Raw genomic sequence first — 21233 nt, 5'->3', positions numbered from 1 at the left:
GTGGGGAAATTGTGACATTTTCAGGTGACACCTTTTTTAAAATAAAAGGTTCAACGTACCCTGCACAACTTCCTCCCCATGGAGAGGAAACGTCATCCGGAGACCAACAGCTGCTGGAGTCCCGCCAATGCAAGGTGTGCCCCAGGCCAACTTTTACAGCCATCACAGTGACTCTTATGTAACCACATCCCAGAAAAGCTTCATTGGATTTAACAGTGCAAAAACAACATCCACCTATCCATCCATCCCAGCCATGTCTACAGTCCCAATCCCCGTAGTATTGGCAATAGCTGCCAATACCCTGAATCTAGTCTAAAGAGTTCTCAGAAGAACCAGGCAAAGAAGCCATAAAAAAAATTAAAACTGAGCTAATCAGTGGTGCTGGAACATTTTAAATAGTGGGGGTGCTGAAAGCCAGTCCCCTGAACCCTGTCCGTCCCCTCCCCCTGAGCTGGGACCAGGAGCAGGGTCGTGTCTCGGGGGGGGCCAAGGCTGGGGCCACAGCTGGGGGCGGGAGCAGGGCTGGCAGCCGGGACCCCTCAGCCACGTGCGGGGCCAGAAGTGGAGGCAGAGGGCCTGCACCCCCAGGCGTGGGGCCTGGAGCCCACATGCAGGGCCAGAAGTGGAGCACAGGGTGGTAGCCGGGACCCCTGGGTGCGGGGCCTGAAGCGGAGGTGCGGGGCCGGGACCCAGCACGCAGGGCTGGGAGTGGAGCCCCGCATAAAACTTGGGGGTGCTTAGTTCCTGAGCCTATGGAGTTAATGTATGCAGATGGGCGTGGTGAAGGCACTGTGCCTTTCATTAACACAGTCTCTGTCAGTTTCCCCTTTTAATAGTCTTTAAGAGGAATAAAACCAGCACTGCACAAAACAATCCCCACTGGACAATATCTTCCTGGAGGAACTGTCATCAGGGCGCTTGAGAACTGAATCATGTTTGACTGTGAGATAGAAAGGGACACAAATTATCTTAGGACACAAAGTACATTGTGCAGAGGCTTTTGTGTTCACTGAATATTTAAACCAGAAAGGAAATATTTATTTTACTCTGATACATTTTGTCTCCCTCAATGACAGAGGCATCACAAAGCCCTCCTTTTGTCTAACTGCTGGCTTCAGAAGTCCTCAAACACATCTGAACAGTCGGAGGTGTGCATTAGTGGGGCTTGCTAATGCACCGGGGGGAAAGAATTCTCTCACACGCTGAGCTGACCAGCACGCCTTGGCCAAACTGCAAGCCCAGCAAGACAAGGATCAGTCTCACCGAAGGCTCAGGTAAGTAATATTCACAGACTGGACTCTGCCCCAGCTCCATTGATTACCACTGAAGTTAGGAGCCTAAACATGCGCAAGGCTCTGGGCTTCTGCCATCAGTGGTGAAGAAATGTCAGCGTTACCTGCGTGCAGCTGTGTTCTCTACTGTGGGGAGCACTGCTTACCGGCCTGGCAACAGCCCAGCTCTGGCACTAACCGATTGTGTTATCTTGGGCAAGTCATTTACCTAGTGAGGGTAATTACCCACTGGAACAATTTACCAAGGGGCACGGTAGATTCTCCATCACGGACCACTTTTAAATCAAGATGGGATGTTGTCTAAATGATCTGCTCTAGGAAGGATTCTGGGGCAGCTCTCTGGCCTGTGTCATACAGTAGGTCAGACCAGATGACCACAGTGGCCCCTTCTGGCCTTGGGATCTATGAAAAGTCTCGGTCCATTTGCCCAGCTGTAAAATAGAGGGAACAGCCCTGACTTACCTCCCTGGGGTGCTATGAGCCTTAACTCCTGCGGCAGTGTAACGTGCTTTAAGATTCTTCTCCTAGAAGGTAGTGCCAGGCACCCCAGCCAGGCAGTGTTACTAGTTAATAATCATTAGTGATTATAAAGACAAAGAAGCCATGCTTTATGCTTCTTTGATTCTATGCCAGCCAACCCAATGCAACAGCCACAGTTCTAAGGGTGATTACCATTTTCTGCTGCAGAACAGCAATTCAATCAGCAGCCTCATGGGCATCTTTGGCTTCTTAAAGGACTTTGGCATACGGGCCATTTTAGGAACTGCCCTATACTTTTCTACCCAACCCTTTGCAATTTCCAGTTTACCATTCCTCTGGGGCTTGCGGAGAAGCCCCCAGATCCTAAGACCCCTGCCTCTCCAACCCAGTAGTTCTGTTGTCTGCAATCTACGTCTCATCAGTTCTCGTCTTCTTGGCTGGCTGGATATTCATCTCCGCATAATACGGGGCACGTGTCAGCCATTTGTCACCCAAAGCTCTCACAGGCCATTACCAAGAGAGGTAAATGTCATCACCTGCATACTGACATGGGGCCGGGAAGAGAATGAGGCATGTTTGGGTCACAGGGTGAATCACCGGCAGCGTCTGGGCTAGAAGCCAAGTCTCCTGCTTCGACCACTGCACCTCACTTCCGCTCCCTGGGAAAAGAATCTTTCCTCAGACCCCTTCAGTTTGGGAGGTACCCCCTAGCTTTACCTGCACATTAGGGCTGATCTGGATGGGGCATTCAGTGCTTTGCTGCCATCTTTGCCCTTGGGCAATCCTGCATCTGGCTTTGGGAACTCAAAAAACACAGGTTCTCTATAGCTCGGGGCAGGAATTTTGATCCTACCAGCATCAGCTGGTGACAGATTTTCCTTTCACAAAGCTAACAAAGGGCTCTGGCACCAATAGCCAGTTCAAAAATGCACTCAGGAGGCAGAGAGGGGTTTGCATTGCCTGGATGCACGGGCTGGGTCCCTGAACTCAGCCCAGCCAGCAAACCTGCTCTGTCAGCTGAGCACAGTAGTGGGAGACTGGTGAAGATAATGGAAGAATCCAGTCAAAGTCTCCTGCCTTATTTCTGACAAGGCAGAGAGTCGGCTGCCTGGGAACCGATGGGGGCCAGCTTCTGGGCACAGCAGTGGGAATTTCTAAGCATGGCATCTGCCTTCAACAGCTGTCCAGCAAAGTGCTCCCCGCCCCGTACCAGGCAGAAGCCTCACCTCCTTGGAGCTGTGACCTTGAGCAGATTCCTTTGGTTGTGCCCAGGAAACTCCTGCAAATCTGAAGTGAATGGTGGGCTGAGCTGGCCAGGGGAAGTTGGAACTGGCCCAGCTAGGGACAAAGGACAGGAGCAGAGCTCTGCTCTCAGGTGAAACCCCTCCCTTGGCAGCGGGAGGGAGCACCGGCCTCTGGAGAGGGGAGAATTCACTCTCTGTCTATTGATGCTACTTACAGAGCCCCCCACCCCACTATCTGAGCACCCTCCTCTTTACCGTATTTATCTTCACAACATGCCTGGGGGGTAGGGTAGTGCTATTGTACAGCTGGGGAAACCGAGGCAGGGAGCGACACCCAGGTAGCACAGAAGGATTAGCCCACCTTTCCTTCTGGGCTCCCAAGAGTGAGGAGGCAAAGCTTAGGGGCAGAGTCAGTTTCTAATTCTGCTGATTTCTAGTCCGGCCTTGGTCTTTCCTTCTCATGAAGTGTTTCCACACCGCAGGGGCAAGATGTGCCCCACCAGGCTAGGCAAGGCATTTCAGAACAGAAGGACATTAAGCAATTGCATTTATCTTTGGAAATCCGGCCTTTCCAACCCACACCCTCCCTGACTTCACCTGCCGGCCACAGCATTTTCTCTCCCAGTCACCCAGCTTCAGTCACAGCCCTGCCTCCCTGGGGGGTGGGGAGGCGGCTTTAGCATTCCCCAAGTCAGCAAGTCTCTGCAAAGAGCGCAATGTGCCTCTGCCCGCCCCTCCCTGCAAAGCGATCAATGATCCCGCCGCACCTGGCACCGCCCCCCCCCCCGCCCCCCGGAAGGAAAGCCAGATGGCGTTGTGCTTTGACGGGAAGAGCTCCATGCACTGGGTGCAGGTGCGGTGCGGGGTGCTTTCCAATATCTGGCCCATCTGGCACATGACGCTGTTCTAAGCGGCTAGAGGCGGTGGCTGTGCTCCTTCCAGAGCATGTGGCACAAGGGGTTGGTGACTGGCACAGTGCAGCATAGAGGGGGGTAGTGGAGATAGCAAGAAAGGTGTGCGTACAGGAGCGCAGAGGTTCTCAGCATGGGGAGGCGGGCTGGGCATTGCAAGATGTGGCATGGGCACACAAGACGGCTCTCAGCAAGGCATGGCTCTGGGTGTCTCGAGCACAGCCGGTATGTGCAGGGATTGGTGGGGTTTGCAGAGCAGTGAAACAGGATGCAAGGAACACAAGATGGCGAGCTGCTGGGTGAGATGGCGCTGTGCAAGCAAGGAGGCCCAGGACAGGGCGAGGGTAGCTAACATCGCTTCCTTGGCACTAGCCCTGCCTGTGCAGCAAGGGAGTCTCCTAGCTGAGAGCCAGGTCAGTCTGAAATGTGGCATTTCATTGCGGCTGGGCCATACAGTGCTCTGTGGACATAAGAACATAAGAGCGGTCATACTAGATCAGACCAAAGGTCCATTTAGCCCAGTATCCTGTCTTCTGATAGTGGCCAATGCCAGATGCCCCAGAGGGAATGAACAGAACAGGGAGTCATCAAGTGACCCATCCCGTCGCCCATTCCTAGCTTCTGGCAAACAGAGGCTAGGGATACCACCCCTTCCCATCCTGGCTAATAGCCATTGATGGACCTATCCTCCATGAACTTATCTAGTTCTTTTTTGAACCCTGTTAGGGTCTTGGCCTTCACAACATCCTCTGGCAAGGAATTCCACAGGTTGACTGTGTCTTGTGTGAAGAAATACTTCCTTTTGTTTTAAACCTGTTGCCTATTAATTTCATTTGGTGACCCGTAGTTCTTGTGTTATGAGAAGGAGTAAATAACACTTCCTTATTTACTGTCTCCCCACCAGTCATGATTTTATAGACCTCTATCATATCCCCCTTTACTCGTCTCTTTTCCAAGCTGCAAAGTCCCAGTCTTATTAATCTCTTCTCATACAGAAGCTATTCCATACCCCTAATGATTTTTGTTGCCCTTTTCAGAACCTCTTCCAGTTCCAATATCCCCCCCCAAAATTTCAAGAAACACTTGAGTTGAGATTGTTTGAATGTTGCAGTCTCGACAAAACTCCGTATTTTGTAATTAAAAACAGAATGAGGAGAATATTTCTGCCTGCGTGCATGGATCCCCCCTTTCTGCAGCCAGCCCTCCTCAGTGCAGAAACAGGTAGTGCAAGATGATTTTTAATACACTCAGCAAGACATTTATCCCAAGCACAAAGAGAAGAGGAAATGATGGAGGGAGAAGTTACCTGAGGATTTGAACGCTGTCAGCTCTACAGCCTGAAAGAGGGGAGAATGCTCGTTAACTGAGATTTGTTCAAGGACGGAGTTTCCATCTGTTCACAGCCACATTCCCCAGGTCAGAGTGGGGCTTTTTCCCTGCCACCAGTGCAACGAAAAGGGGCTTTGCTGCATGCGCTCTCCTTTCCCATCACTCCCTGCAGCTCCACTGCTTCACAGGCGGGGAACAACCCTGCCCCTCATGTTCACGGAGCTTTGGTGAACTCCCCCACTGGTGCCTCCTGGGCGTTCTCCCCAGTGCCCAGCATGCGTGCTTAGGGAGAGCGCCCCAAAAGTGGGCCTGTGGCATGAGAGACCTGCACTGGCAGCAAGCTCTGCTGAAAGTGGGGCTCCCATCCATGCTTGGGGCAAGGCAGTGGGCTGGGCACAGTGCTAGGACATACAGAACAATCCAACGCACGAGGGGACCAGACCGGCTGACCTAAGCCAGCTTTTCCATCTCTGACTGCACTGGATGGAGCCTAGGGCCCCCCAGAGCTGGCCATGGGACCTAGCCAGGCCCTAGTAAAGACCACCTGCAACATAAGGCACCCTGGGGCCACCTCCTCCACCCTCTCTTCCACAAAATATTTACTAATTTAAGGCCTAATCCTGGCAATGGCTTCCCAGCATCGCCAGCCCCACGCATTCACAAATCAGGCAGGCTCCGAACAACCACAAGATTGGCTTAAAAATCACAAGGTTTGTTTAAATGATAAACTTTAGACAGGAATGGCAGAGCTGTTTCTGTCCCCTAAGCGCTCCTGACAAGGGTGGGAAGGATTCACATTCAGATATTTTGATACAAAACAGGAGGCCAACCTGCTCTCTTCTTAAGGAAAACGGTATCGGCCGGCTGCAGCCTCTAGGTTCTACTATTCTTAATCTTATCATCATCAGTTTTACTTCCAGTGGGGACCTGTCCTGGCTGCCCTGTTCAGCCAGATGACAGTGAATGGTGATGACCGCTGTTCAGCTGAAGTGTTTGCACAGTCCACCCAAGGGGCACAATGAGGCACCATGAGGCTAGAGGGGGTTTAAACACATTGGCGGTGCCAAAACCCCAAAACCTTTCACCAAAAAATTTGTCAAATAAAACGTGGATGAAATGCAGTGAAAACACTCTGATGTTTGCTCCTAACGGAGCACAGCATTTTGTCATTGTAAGTGTTTTCAGATTTATTGTAAAAAATGGCTTCTTAATCAGAACGAGGCTACGTTCAATGATACCATTCTGAATTCACAGCTCATGCCTGTCAATTACATAAGGGATTCAGTCAGGGAGCTGAAACAATACAAGTGACTTATGTAACTAACCTGCACCGCAGGCTAGTCAATTGCATGGTGCATTCACACACACACAGCACAAGCTGCAACAACGCACAAATCTTACATTCGAAACATGTTTACAACGAATATATCAGCTTCAAAATTCACGTTTCCTGAGCAGGCACTTGTGGAGCTCAAACGTTCATGAAGATAGAACATGAAAGAGTTGCAAAAAGTCACTTGTGAAGACAAACGAATATTTAAACAAACAAACTGGCTCAGCTTTGCTTCCTCCCACACTGGCTCCTTGGATACTAGGGAATTTTGTATTTTGATTGTTGTTGAATTTGTATTGTTTAGAAAAGGAAAATAAAACATTTTAAATAAAAATATTTAAGTAACAAACAAAAAGAGAAGCTCTGGATGACCCCAGCATGGAATCAAGCTAATTCTATCTTTGCCCCTAGTCTACCAGCTAGGAAGTGCTTTGGCCTTGGCATTTAGGAAATCTACAGGCTCCTCTATTAATGCCCTGTGCATTAGAAAACTCAAGCCTCCTGGTTAATCTCTTTAGCTCATGTCTCATATTTTGTGCCAAGTAGCTTAGCAATGGTTCTAATTTACAGAGCCAGCAGCTGCCTGGGTCAGAAAAGCACCTATTGGAAAACCTGCCAGGTATTTATCACCCGGAAGAACAGCAACATTAAACAAAAATAAACCATGAGAGACAATAAATACTGATTTTACTAAGTTGCCTTGAAATAGAACAGAATGTTATCTGTAAGATAAAGAAGATAGCACTTCAAAAGCAATAAAGGAGACAGAGAGAGAGAGAAATTTTGGTGTATATCTAGACCCTTTGGTAAATTCCACACATGAAAGTAGCATTATGTTTTTTTCTGAAGAAACTATAGTTAACTTCTATATCAAGTGCACAGAACAGTGCATAATCATTTCAGTGGTGGGAATGGAAGTGGTACCAGAATAGTCACATTTAAATTATTCTCCACTTTACAGCATGCCTGTTGAACTTGGTAGAAGATTAGTTGCTGGGAAATGAAATGGGCCAACTGAACAATATCCCATTTGCACAGAACGTAACTTGGGTGTTGAAACACACAACAAGCCCTTTTCTAACTTGCTTCATTTTGGGGAGGCTTGTAGCCATGACCTCATTTCTGTCTTTTCATTCTGATTGCTCAGTTCCATTTGTGCTTTTATGGATGCCCCTGTTATAAACAGACCTGGGAGTTGATTCCCTCTGATACAGAATGGCGAAAAGAGACCACAAATGTTACCAACAAAACTAGGAATCAACATGCAGCAGAGAGACTCCCCCACCGCTCATGTGTCAAACCAACCCCCATCTCTCCCTCCCCGCTGCAGTCCAGGAGTCAGCACAAATGGGTCTAACAGGACAGGGGCCCTTTATATCCAGGAGCTGGACATCCCCCAAACACACAGACAGTTGATTCTCTTTCTACTATTTGTCTTCCAAGGGCAGGGATAGACAGACGCCTCCTTACTCGTTTGCACGGGTGGCAGGTGCGCCGATTGCTTTCGAGCAAGCCCAGTACGATGGGATAGAGCATGAAGGATGGCAATGTCTGTAAAGGGGCTACATGGGCCACTTTACACCAGAGAGTGAGATCCCCCCCACCAGGTCTGAGTCCACAGCTCACCCTCACCTGAGGAGCCCTCCTGGGGCTGTCTGAGAACCCTAGACATGAAGACGTTAGGCTGTTTGCTGAGCTCCCAGTAGACAGTGCAGGGCTGTTCCATTCTGTATGTTGGTAGGGCCTTTTGTCCAGTCTAGTTCGCGGTGCCCTGAGCCATGGGGTTTCCACCCCTTTCCCTTGGCCAACTTCCTGGCAAGAAACTGTTCAGTCTAACAGGCTGCATTTTCTTATCATAATTTCACCCCATTATTGTTTGTCACACCTGCTGCACCACCCTCCATAGGCCAGTGATTTGCAGCCTTCAGATACTTCATTACAGGGTCCTTTTACCGGGGTAAATTCCTTCAGCTTCCCAACCCAATCAATGCTTAGCAGGAGGCGCATACCTACAGTGCTACCAACATGGCTCACAAAGTTTGCAACCACCACTGATGGACCTTCACAACTCCCCCAGGGAGGAGGTAACTGATATGAACCCCATCTTAGCAAAGGGGCAGCTGAGCCACAGACAATTATGTGATTTACCCAGGATAAGACAAGACATCTGTGACAGAGCTGGGAATAGAACCCAGGAGTCCTGAGTCCTAGCCCTTTGCTATAAACACTAGATAACACTCCCGCACTCCTGGCGACGTATCTATTCTGCATGTGAAAGGTGGAAAATAACTCAAGACATTACGTACCGGTCTCTCTGGTGACATCATTGAGGAAATCCCCATTGGAATTTTAGCACCAAAGTTTCCTAAAGTATGAAGTGAGACAATGAATGTGGATACACCTGGAGAATGGAAATGTGCATTCCTTTCAAAGGGCTCTATCATTTATTCCCCCAAAGTATCTCCCAAGGAAGTAAAGAGCCCAGCCGGGCTGACTGAAGAATTGCAAGCTAGTTTTCAGAGCTGCCAGTCGGTTTGAGCCTGTGAACTTTTCTTTCTCTAGTTTAACACCGATTTCCTGCTCTCCCCCCCACCCCCCCATATAAATCGATGTTAAAGTACCAACATGCTTCTCTGACTAGAAGGAAGGCCATGCTGTTCAGGGCTAGCTGCAGGGGCAGAAGCCCTAGGCACCAACTTCCAGGAGCACCATGCTGCTGTGCCCCTCAACTCCCCTCCCACCCCCAAGGCACTGGGGGTGGAGACACTGAAAACATTTCCTGCCCTAGCTGGCAAAATGGCTCAGGTCACTCCTGGTGCTGTGTCTTATGGATTGAGGATTCCCCACATCCGCTCGCCTTGAATGCATGGATGACCCATATACACAATAGGGACTGATCCCATTGAAGTCAATTGGCCTTCTACCACTGTCTTCTTCGGGAGCCAGACAGCCCCTCAGTGCTGTATTTATATTTTCATCAAAGTTTCTCTCTCATTCCAAGGAGCACAAACCTAACAACATTCATGTTCACTATGATGCTGGCAGGCCTGGTGCCAGCTCATGCTCAGGTGCCCATGTCTCTCAATGGACACTGACGGATGCCGTCAATATTGACAGACGAGGTATTAGAATGATAAGAAAAAGTGTTTAGAGTCTGTTGAATGCTTGTGAGATGCTCCCTGCATTAATCTCACTTCTGATATCTGTGCTCCATATTGTAAGGTAACACTTGAGCTTCTGTGACTGTATGAATGGCCATAGAGGAGAGGGATGTTAATCAGTGCAAAGAGCAGGAATTGTTATGCCCCTGCCCCCCAAAGAGGAGACACGTTGAGAGGAGACGGGCTCTGGGTGGATTTTACAAGTGGAAACCCCCTACGTCAGGATCAAGAAAATGTCAACAAAAGGGGTAAAGACTCTTAGGCCTGGTCTCCAGTGGGAAAGGAGGTTGGTATAACGACGTCACTCAGCAGTGTGAAAATCCACACCCTTGAGCTATGCAGTTACACCAACCTAACCCCCAGTGTAGACAGTGCTATGTTTATCGGGGCTATGTTGATCGGAGAATTCTCCTGCCAACCTAGCTACCGTGTCTCAAGGAGATGGAGTATCAACACGAGTGGGAGATCCCCTCCCATCAGCGTAGGTCGTGTCTTCACTGAGGCCCCGCAGTGGTGCCACTGTAACTGTTTATATGTGGACACACCCTGGTCGTTTATCTGTGAAGATGAGTCATGCAAGTGAACTCCCCCCAACAGCTGAGTTTGCAGCTCAGAGCACATGGCAGGAGGGGGATAAAAACCTTAAACAAAAGGAGTTAGGGATCTCTCTGCTGCTTGGGGGAGCAAGGTGCTCCTAGACATAAGCAAGAGATCCCCAGCTGCTTAGCCTTAGAGGTCAAATAGAGCTTGCTGATTACAGAAGCCTAGATTACCTTTTGAAACCTAAGGCTGTAACTCATTCGTGGTCTATATTCACTTGTTTTAACCTTATAAATAACTCTCTATTTTCCTTTTCCTAGTTAATAAATCTTCATATTGTTTGCTATAGGATCGCCTACAAGCGTTGTCTTTGGTGTGAGCCCTAAAGTACAATTGACCTGGGGTAAGCGACTGGTCCTTTGGGATTGGGAGTAACCTGAATATTGCTGTTATCCTTGGTGTATGGGGCCGTCAATACCAGAGAGACACTCACCTGGATGGCAAGACAGACTGGAGTACCCCAGGGGACTGGCTGTGACTCCGTGTTCGGGCTGTTAAAGTGCCTGGGGGGTTTGCATATGGTGCAGCTGGTTGGTGAAATCTAAGTCTAGACCCCACAGCCCATCAGGGTGTGTGTCCTGGTTTGGATCAGCCTGCCCTGACATTGGCACTCATACGTTAGAGTCACCATTGGGAACTTCATAACCATGTCCAACTTCCTAACTCTGTGGTGTTTAAGAGGGTTCAAAACAATAATGCAAGGGATGAAATTGCATGAAAACTGGACCCTCTGGAAAGGTCAGCCTACCTTCCCCCATGCTCTGAATGTGTGCCAGCAGCACTGGCAACCTGAATACAAAGCTGAGGTCCCAGAAGGGGCTCTTTACCTTTGTTGGTAATGTTCTTCAGGGGGGGATCCTTCTGCACAGGGCTGGACACGGTGCTCTCGGGCGCAGAGGGACTCGGCTTCCCAGTCTCCCAGGAAGCTGTATTTCTTGGACTTGACAGATAATTGATCGGATGAGAACAGTTCTGCAAAATGACAGAGAAGCAGGACACAACCCTCAGGAATCCGCGACACATCCGCCTTTAAAGGATTTTGATACCATGCATCATTTTAAAAATCTGCTGCAGCTGTTTTCTTAACTATCACCTCCTTGCCGATAAGGCCACTCTTCAGTCCGTGTGGATTCTCCAGGGAGGTCTGCAGCAACCGCCCAAACTGTAAACCAGTGGCATGTTCTCCTCCACCCTCCCCAGTACTGTTCAGGAGGAAAATGATGTCCCCCGACTCCAGGTTCCTGAATATGCCAGGTCCATTCAAAAGACATTCCCAGGGCCAAGTTTTGTCCTACAATGCATGCCCTGAGGGAATCAGGGAGAGCCCAAATGTACCCCGGAGAGCAGACTTTGGCTACAAACCTGGATTTAAAGGGGTACTGTGGAATGTGATAACCCCGTGATTTAAAGATCAAAGTCTCACATCAACCAGAGCAAGGGGAGAGGCCTTTTGCCTGGCCTTGGAGTCAGTCACATCCCACAAACCTGTGATGTGTAACTCAAGCCGCCCTGTTTTGTGGATCAAAAATGGATCCACGCCCAACTCACACACACAACAATCCACAGATGAGGCATGATGGGAAATTTCAGCGTTTGAGCCTTTCTTTAGAGTTTAGTCTGAAATCCCTGGAGCGACTGTGGAGGGCTGAGAAGGTTTGGCCAGCTGCGAAGAAGAAATCAGCACGCCCTATAGGCTACATGGCTATCAGAGGGGGTTGATAATCCCAGTTGATAGTGAGGGATGCCCACTAGATTCTATGCTGTAGATTTGGGGGAGGGGACACAAACTGGGTTTCCTAGAAATCCACCATTGTGAAAAATGAAAAAAAAAAACAAAAACCATCCTCTGAAACCAGCTCGTGTTTAATGAAACCGGAGCAGCATCTCTGCCTCACACTTACTGTGAACGAGAGCGCTTTCTTCTTCTCCTTCATCCTCTGTATGGCGTTCCTCACCTGAAAGTTGAGCAGGGTCATGAGACAGGGCCAGTGCTGTTCCGATAAAACAACAACATCCTCTGGACAAGTCAAGGGGGCAAAAGCAACAGCTGTTGCAGGAGCAAAGGGCCAGGACAGAATATTAACCTTTGCATTTGATAAGATTCTGGTTACCAGTTTCATTTCTAATATAGGACTGTTCCGAATATGGATCAAAACCCAGTGAGAGCTTCCTCTTACCTCACTGTTATAGATTGCATAGACCAGGAAGATGTACAAGCCCTAAAAATGAGAGAAAATACAAAATATTACGGGCTTGCAATAGACTGACCATTTTGAAACGGGAAGTAAGACACTGCTACTGGGTGCCCGGACGGCACCTAGCGCAGGGGTATTGTTATTGTTCTGTTATGTGATGCCACGGAACATACAAGCTTCAGAAATCTCAGCACTCAGACCTGCTAGGGTTCATCTCCAAGCCAGTATTGTGCTCTGCTCACAGCCGGCTGGATCTCCAAACTGATTCCACCCCAAACCTCAAACTCTACTTCTCAACGGTTGTTCCACTCCCTTGCTCTGATTGTGACACAGACGACCCCCGTCAGGTTTGTCTCTGCAATCTCCATCTTCTAACACGTCCCCTTCAAGAAGTGGAAGAGAACTATGGGAATGGACTCTCAATACGAACGATCCCTATACACACTGGCTGCTACTGTGAGGGTGGACAGACCCTAGCACAAGGGGGGCCCCGTGTTTGGTGGGTCCCCAGCACTACGTTAATAAATGTGATCCATGGCAATAAGAGACAGAACTCAGATGACTTCATTCAAGAGCGGTTAAAAGGAGAAAGAGTCTTTTCATTCCTCCCCACCCCTTCCTTCTGCTACCATTGCAGCATCCACACACACTCAGTTTTGCAGGGATGTAGGCACAGCCCCTGGCTGGCAGGCAGGCAAATGAGCACCTAGGGCCTTCCGTGCCCAGGGGCTGCTCTATTGCTCTGTGATGGAGCTGGATGGAGCTGAAGAGCAATTGCAGCTGTCAACCCACTAACTCCATCAGGCCTCCCTACCATTCCCAAGCCCAGGGTTCCCCGCTTCATAAAGTGGTGAACGGGAAAATCCCTCCAGAAATTACTAGGTGGAGCTCCCCCCCCCCCCCCCGTCAAAAACATAAACGCGGGGAGACAACCCCTGTGTGGGAACGAGTGAAATTCAGGAACTAGCCATCCCTTCCTGACAACTGAAGTAGCCCCGGAGTGAGCCCAGATCGATGCAGCCTTTGGGTGGGCAGAGCAGAGCAAGGCGATGGGGCCTTTTCCTTTCCAGTGTGATAGTCTATTGGTGACAGACCATGGCAGCTGAGTGATCGCCAGATGAGCCAGGGGCTGCTGCGGGGGGGAGGGGGTCCTCTGTCCTCCTCTAGTGGTGGCCAGACTATCAAGAGTGTGAGGAGTGCACAGCCAAGGCTAACACAGCTCTGTCTTTTCGCTCACGCAGCAGTGGCTCATGCGTCAAGGGTAAGAGGTGCTGGACTTGATCCCCACTGAGCCATGTCAGTATTACAGCCCGTGCCAGGGAGATTCAAGGTAAAATGCGAGGCAGATCCAAACCTTCCTACCAAGGCAGTATTCTGAAACCCAAACCCACCACGCTTGTCCTCCCTCCCCACTCAGAGAGGGCTAGAGATTGGAGTACGGACCTCATGCTGTCAGCTCCACAGACGCTCAGCCACCACCAGTGACTCCAAAATCCAGAGCACCCGTCAGAACCTCATCCCCAGCCTGCTGTCCAGTAGAGAAACAGCTGTACCAAGACACAGGCCTAGAAAGAGCACCACCTAGGGGTCAAAACTGGGCTACGCACCAGGGACTAATTACAGCTTTACACAAAAGAGTTTGTCCATAAAGGCAGTCCGATCTGGCCCACCAGATTTATGTGATATCTGCAGAGTGTTTGTTATCGCAGCTAGATAAATCAGCAGCAGTAAGAAAAGTAATTCATCTTGTCTTCAATGAGCCTCGCTCTTCATCTGAAAACTCTTGGCAAGCGCAGTGGTAGCAATATCCTGGCATGGTGCCATGACCTGTCCTTCAAACAGCAGAGTTGGTCACTCCTACAGACCAGATTTCTGGTACGGCTGCCAAGACAGGTCTTCCTTGAAATAATCCTTTTGTATAGAACTGGGAGGAGAGGTGGTGATGTCGGCTGGGAGGGGAGCCCAGGAGAAAGAAGGCCCAGCTGCAGAGAGACTGAATGTGGATAAAATATGGAAGAGTGTTAAACTGGCACAAAATAAATCACAAATCCAGTCCCAGAGGCCACTTTGCAGATGCTCAAAGCACTTTGCAAACATAGTTGTCTTTTCATGATCGGTGTGTGCAGCGCCTTGCACAATGCGGCCCTGACTCCTGACTGGCACAACCACAACAGAAATACTCAATAGTGAGAAGACAATCACTAAAGCCTCAAACTTCAATGGTGAGCAGGTCACAATGGTCTAGGGTAGGACAGTGAGAGTTAGGAGAGCTGGACTCTATTCCCAGTACTGCCACCGACCTGCTGTGGGACCTTGGCCTTCACCACTCAATGCCTCAGTTTCCCCATCTGTAAAAATGGGGATAGTGACGCTTACCCATCTTTGCAGAACATTTGGGGTGAAATCCTGGCTCAACCGAAGTCACTGGCAATGGCTGTAACGGAGCCAGGATTTCACCCCAAAACTCTGCAGATGACATGTGTCCTACAGGTGGGATTTTTAAAAGCACTCTCCACTTATCTAACTATGCTGCCACCGAGCACTGGTGGAACAAGGTGAGCACTTCTGAAAAGCCCCCTGCAAGTGCTAGGAAGTGAGGGGATAAGGTCACGCCCTGTGCGCTATTCTACCCAGGGGACTATTATGAGAACAAACACTCCCCGCTGCAGAATGAGTGTTAGTAATTGTTTGTTAGGCCTGGCGATGTGCCTGGCGCTATCCAGGACACGACAGCCACAGAGAGCACACAATCTAATTCCAGAAACCCAAAGATCTATTGGTTAAAAAGTCAGGCTCTTTAAAATGTGAAGTGTAAAAAATAACTCGATAGGACGGCCTACCACACAGAGTTCAGTGAAAATAAATCTGTGCAGCATGAAATTTAAGTGGATCCGCACACAAGCTGTGGGAAACGTGATGAAGAGGACATCCCAGCAGTGATGAGTCTCGCGCCCAGTACATCTCTTGGCTCGACAGCCTGGCCAGGTGGCCAAAGTGGCAAAGCCCAAAACCAGACAGTGTGGGTCTTGGCCCAGAGGAGCCAGCATCACCCGTTACCCAGCCGAGCGGGACCAGACTGCTCGATTCCTCCATCTGCGCCTGCTGCTGAGACGCAGCCTGCGGTCCATCTCCCGGGGGCAGGAACGATCACTCCCAGCTTCTTTACAAACGGGATCAGTTTAGTCACTCGGTCCTAACGTATTGCGTGTCTTAGTCACACCCTGCACGGCCACGCCGGGCTCTAGCAGGATTGCCCACATTACTGAGGAAGCCGCCGCTATACGGTGAGGGCACCGGACTGACAATCGGGAGGTCTGTGTTCTACTCTTCCTGCTGCCACTGCCTTGGGCAAGTCCCTTCACTTTGTCTTGACGTCCCTGTCTGTAAAATGGGGGTAGCACTTAAACCAAGTACAGTTAGTCACCAGACGTCAAAGGAGATTTTGGCCTTCTGTAGCAGCTGCCGTACGCAGATTTCAAGCACAGCTCAACACTCCCAATACTGCTGGCAGGAAGGTCCCTACTTTAGAGACGTGGAGACTGACATGCAGAGGGGTAAGTGACGTGCTCAGAGCACAGAGCGAGCGAGTCAGGAGTAGAACCCAGGAGTGCTGACGTCCTGTTTGCTGTCCCAGCCACCAGACGACTCTCCCCTCCCCTCGCTCAGCCATATGCCACGTGAACTCATGCAAAGCGAGAACCACTGGGCGTGCGTTATGGCACATAGCACACAACTGGTTTCAGAGACTCTCTCCTCCCATCTCCTCCCCCACACAGCACAGAGAGAGGACTCAAGTATCAGCATATCACCCCAGGACCACAGCAAGTCAAGCTCAAACCCAGATTTCATAACGTATTTGGTTGGCTGTGATGGGAGGGGGAGGCAAAGGAGTGAGTCTTGGGTGATAAATTCTGCAGGATGCCATTTGGGCGGGGAGCTGGGAAGAGAAGAGTGGGCTGTTCTGAAAGTGCCCCATGATTTTTAAGAGGCCAGAGACCCTGCACATCTTTGCCTAGACGCACTGTTAAAAAAAAGACCCCCTGGTTAGGAGGCTGAGGTAGACCACTTGCTAGAGGGGTTTTCAGTTTGGTAGCTGGACCAAAACATTTTTAAAAATTTCCCTCAGGTCGACCCAAACCAATTTTTTTTAAAAAATTTTCGGCAGAATGAAAGTTAAAAAAAAAAAGTTCATTTCATTCTGAAACACACATTTAGTTTAGTTTTTGAGGTTTTTAAAACTTTTTAAAAGTACTAAATAAAACTTAGTGAAATTCCAAAATTAAACATCTTTCCAAAACTAAAAGGTGAAATATTTTGTTTTGGAAATGCCAAAATGAACCGTTCCCACATTTCGGACTTTGTGTTTGGTTGTTTGACCAAAACAGTTCGCTGATGTTGATCCAAATTTGTAAATGGTTTCGGCCAATCTGAACCTGCATTTATCAGTGAAAAAATGATTTGTATAAAATGTTTTGCCCAGCTCTAGTTTTAACCCCTAAACCTGCCAGAAGCTCCTACCCCAGCTCCCCACTACAAGGCAGAGGTCCCCCTGCAAGTCTGGTAGGTGGAGAATGGAGGGACGGGGGGAGGGGGCAGAGGGGCAGGGTGAGTTGCACTTTAACGGTAAAAGAGCCGCATGTGGCTTGCGAGCCACAGTTTGGCCACCCCGGTTTTACACTGTAGTCAAGTCACCTTTTGACCTTCTCTTTGTTAAGCTAAATAGATAATGCTCACGTTTCCTAATCCTTTAATCATTCTCATGGCTCTTCTCTGAACCCTCTCCAATGTATCACCATCCTGCTTGAATTGTGGACACCAGAACAGGACACAGGATTCTATCACATCAGTGCCAAATACAGAGGTAATATAACCTCCTTACTCCTACTTGAGATTCCCCTGTTTGTACATCCAAGGACTGAATTAGTCCTTTTGATCACTGAGTCACACTGGGAGCTCACATTCAGCTGATTATTCACCATAACCCCAAAGTCTTTTTCAGAGTCACTGCTTCCCGGCTAGAGTCACTCATCTTGTAAGTCTGGCCTGCATTCTTTGTTCCTGGTTGTATAACTTTATATTGGCTTTATTAAAACACACAGTAAGGCCCAGCTTGACAAAGCCCTGGCTGGGATGATTTTGTTGGCATTGGTCCTGCTTTGAGCAGGGGGTTGAACTAGATGATCACTTGAGGTCTCTTCCAACCCTAATCTTCTATGATTCTATGACTGTTTGCTTGTGACCAGCTTAACAAGCGATCCAGACTGCTCTGTATCAGTGACCTGTCCTCTTCATTATTTTCCACTCCCCTTTTTTATGTCACCTGCTAACTTTATTGGTGATGATTTTATGTTTTCTTCCAGGGCCTTGATAAAAATGTTAAATAGCACAGGACCAAGAGCCTGTGGGACCCGACTAGAAACACACCCAAACAATGATGATTTACAATTACATTTTGAGAGCTATTAGTTAGCCAGTTTTTAAATCCATTTAATGAGTGCCATGTCAATTTCATATCATTCTAGTTTTTTAATCAAAGTGTCAGCATGGTACCAAGTCAAATGCCGTATAGAAGTCTAAAAATATTTCATCAGCTCTCTTACCGTTAACAGCCAAACTTGTAATCTCATCAAAAAAAGATATCAAGTTAATTTGACAGGATCTATTTTCCATAAAGCCATTAATTATATACCCTCTTTTAATTCTTTATTAATTGAGCCACATATCAGCCACTCCACTACCTTGCCTGGGATCAATGTCAGACTGACAGGACTGTAAATACCCAGGTCATCCTGTTTATCCTTTTTAAAAATTACTACAACATTAGCTTTCTTCAGGTCTTGTGGAACTTCCCCAGTGTTCCAAAACTTACTGAAAAATCAGCATTAACAGTCCAGCGAGTGCCTTAGCCAGCTCTTTTAAAACTCCTAGATCCAAGTAATCCAGACATACAGATTTTAAAATGTCTAACTTCAGTCATGGCTGTTTAACATCCTCCTCAGATACTATTGGAATGGAAACAGTGTTATCATATGATGTGACTACATCATTTGTTTTTTCCCCAAATAAAGAACAGAAATATTTATTGAACACTTCTGCCTTTTTTGCATTATTATAGATAACTCTATCTTTTCCATCTAGTAATGGACTAATACCATTGTTAGGATTCTTTTTTTCCTAAGATACTTTAAAAATTCCTTATTCGCTTTAACTCTGCTGGTCATAGATTTCTCCTTGTGTCCCTTTGCTTCCCTTATCAATTTTCTATAATTCCTAGCTTCTGATTTATATTAAAAATGGTCATCTGCCCTTTTCTTTCATTCATTATATATTATGTTTCTATTTTTATAGCTGCTTTCACCTCCCCTCTAATTTACGTCTTTTTTTAAATCCATACAGCCTTCTTCCTCAGTTGTGGGGGATTGTGGCTTTTTGGGCATCTAGTAAAGTGTTCTTAAACAATTCCCAATTATTATTCATATTTTTCTGATTAAATTCTTCCTTGGAGCTGATTTAGCTCATAATTGCTTTTAGCTTTGTGAAATTGGCCTTTTTAAAGCACCAAGTATATCTGTCACTGGTCTGGACTTTATTCTGTTTGCACATTATAAATGTGATCAAGTCATGATCACTTGTACCTAAGTGTCTATTAATTTTTAGTTCTATGATCAGTTCCTCTTCTTCTGTCAAGATGAGGTCTAACACGGACCTCCCCTGTGTTGGATTTAACACTTTTTGAGTTAGGAAATTATCATCTCTACCATTTAGAAATTCCAAGGATGGTTTAGTACTGGCAGCATGAGACAATTGTTTTACATTCAGGGATGCCTCTGTGCGTGCACCGCTACTAGTGCATTTATAGACTGTCATCGTAATAATACATGTTGTCCAGTCAAGCATCTCAAAGTGTTCAACATCAGTGAATTTAGCCTCAATCCCCCCACCCCCACCGAAGTATTATTGTTACTAACCCTATTTTATGGATGGGGAAACTGAGGCATAGAAAGGTAAAGAGACTATTCAGCACCACAAAAGGAGTCTGGGATAGTAATGTCAATGGAAGCCACGGCTCATGACTCCCAGGCCTGGACCAACCACAGGACTATCCTTCCTGGCTCCTAGGTCAATAAAGACAAAGGCTGCTATTTGGTGTTATATAAAACACTCCCTCATAAGGCAGGCACCTTTACCCACCGTTCTGGCATTTACCATCTCTGACCATATTTGAAACCATGAGTGAGCATGGAAGCCATTGTCGGTGGCCAGCCAGTCTTCTAAGTAACACGCCAAGGGCAGCAGTTAACACAGCATGGCAGCCTGTAACACTGCTCGTCAGTGGCTTGTTTTCTTCCTCCACTGACTGGTTAGGAGAATGATTAGTTGGATTTGGCATTGACATGTGAACTAACCTTGAAGACAGATCTGAATTTCCACAGACAAACAGAACACAAGTCAACAACAACAAAAAGTTGTCTGCTACCACATTGCTACGTGAATAAACAAATGCACTTTAAACGCAAGTCAAAGGTGATCTGCTGAAAAAATCTTTTTGAATAGGCCAAGCAGCAGAGAGATTGAAAAGTGATGTTGTTATCTCTGCTTCCCCTTTACTCTGTAGCCTTCTGGTCAGGATCCCAACTCCTCCTCCTGGGTAATCTTCTAATTAGAATGACCTTACTTGGCATAGGGGAGAAGGCAAACAAAGACAATATATTCATGAGCTAAACTCTCCTGGCCCCACTGTTTGACTGTACTGCAAGCAAGGGCGCCTCTGCTGTGATTTATGACAAAGTGATTACAAAGATGGTTTTTTAAGAAGAAGACAAAGAAAGAAAGGGGAAAAAAGAAGCAGCAGCTTGAATGGAGACTGGAGAGAAAAAAGTAGCTCTGAACTAATATGAATCTTGCCCCTTCAAACACCATTCAGTGCAGCACTCAGCTTCCATCTCACTTCAGCAGCTGAGTTTAATGTGATTCATGATAGATGAACTCTCAAGAAATGTGTCATCCTGAGGATGGCATTTCAAAATGTAGGGATCATCCCCTTCATCCCTGAACTCTCTGCTGTCACTTGAAAATTGTGACCTAACTGTGGCTCACAACAGTGGACTACAGCACAGTGGCTAGTGTGAAATGAGGATGGCAGACCAGTTCCCGGTGTGCATGACACAACAGCCACGGCTAGGCAACCCTGTTTCTGGTGTAACCAGAGAAGCCAAAGGCTGAATAGGCCACGGAAAGCAAACTCCCCTGGCACCAGCGGGGTGACCCCTTCCAGCCAGGGATGAGGCACATTAGCAGTGCACAATGAGAAAGCGGGTGCTGCAAGTCCTGGGGATAAATAGAGGAGGGCAGCCCCGAGGGCTGTCAGATCAGGCCACGTCCATGAGAGCTAAATGAACACAAGAGCGGAACCCTCACCCCCTGTGCCCGCAGAGACACAACAAGGAACTTGGGGGAGGAGCAGGGGAAATGCTATCCACAGAACAAGGCTGGGGGGAGGCAGGCAGGACAAAGTGAGATTCCCCACACTGGCATTCAGGAATGAACAGAAAATTACCACAAGCTCTTCCATAGTGCAGGCCCAGGACAGGGTGTTGGAAGAAGTTAAAATGCACACAGCTGGGAAGGACAGCAGGACTCTGGGGCTCAGCATGGGACCAGAAGCGGGACTCCATGTTTTAATCTGCT

General features: G+C 48.0%; 1 protein-coding gene across 4 annotated transcripts in view; it reads right to left on the bottom strand.

The window, feature by feature from the left end:
- Window positions 1-825: 825 nt before the first annotated feature.
- ADGRD2 (adhesion G protein-coupled receptor D2) overlaps window positions 826-21233 on the bottom strand; it is a 60312-nt gene continuing 39904 nt past the window's right edge. For all 4 annotated transcript variants that reach the window (XM_043530693.1, XM_043530697.1, XM_043530694.1 and 1 more), the window contains 6 exons: window positions 12528-12569; window positions 12252-12305; window positions 11178-11322; window positions 8896-8954; window positions 5234-5264; window positions 826-4387 (listed from right to left, as the gene is read on the bottom strand). In XM_043530693.1, coding sequence (XP_043386628.1) covers window positions 4362-4387; window positions 5234-5264; window positions 8896-8954; window positions 11178-11322; window positions 12252-12305; window positions 12528-12569 — 357 coding nt within the window. In that variant the 3' untranslated portion in view covers window positions 826-4361. The remainder of the gene's footprint in view (window positions 4388-5233; window positions 5265-8895; window positions 8955-11177; window positions 11323-12251; window positions 12306-12527; window positions 12570-21233) is intronic.

The sequence above is a fragment of the Chelonia mydas genome, chromosome 16, assembly GCF_015237465.2.
Source record: "Chelonia mydas isolate rCheMyd1 chromosome 16, rCheMyd1.pri.v2, whole genome shotgun sequence".
Taxonomy (NCBI): Eukaryota; Metazoa; Chordata; order Testudines; family Cheloniidae; genus Chelonia; species Chelonia mydas.
This window is presented reverse-complemented; position numbering and strand designations above follow the sequence as displayed.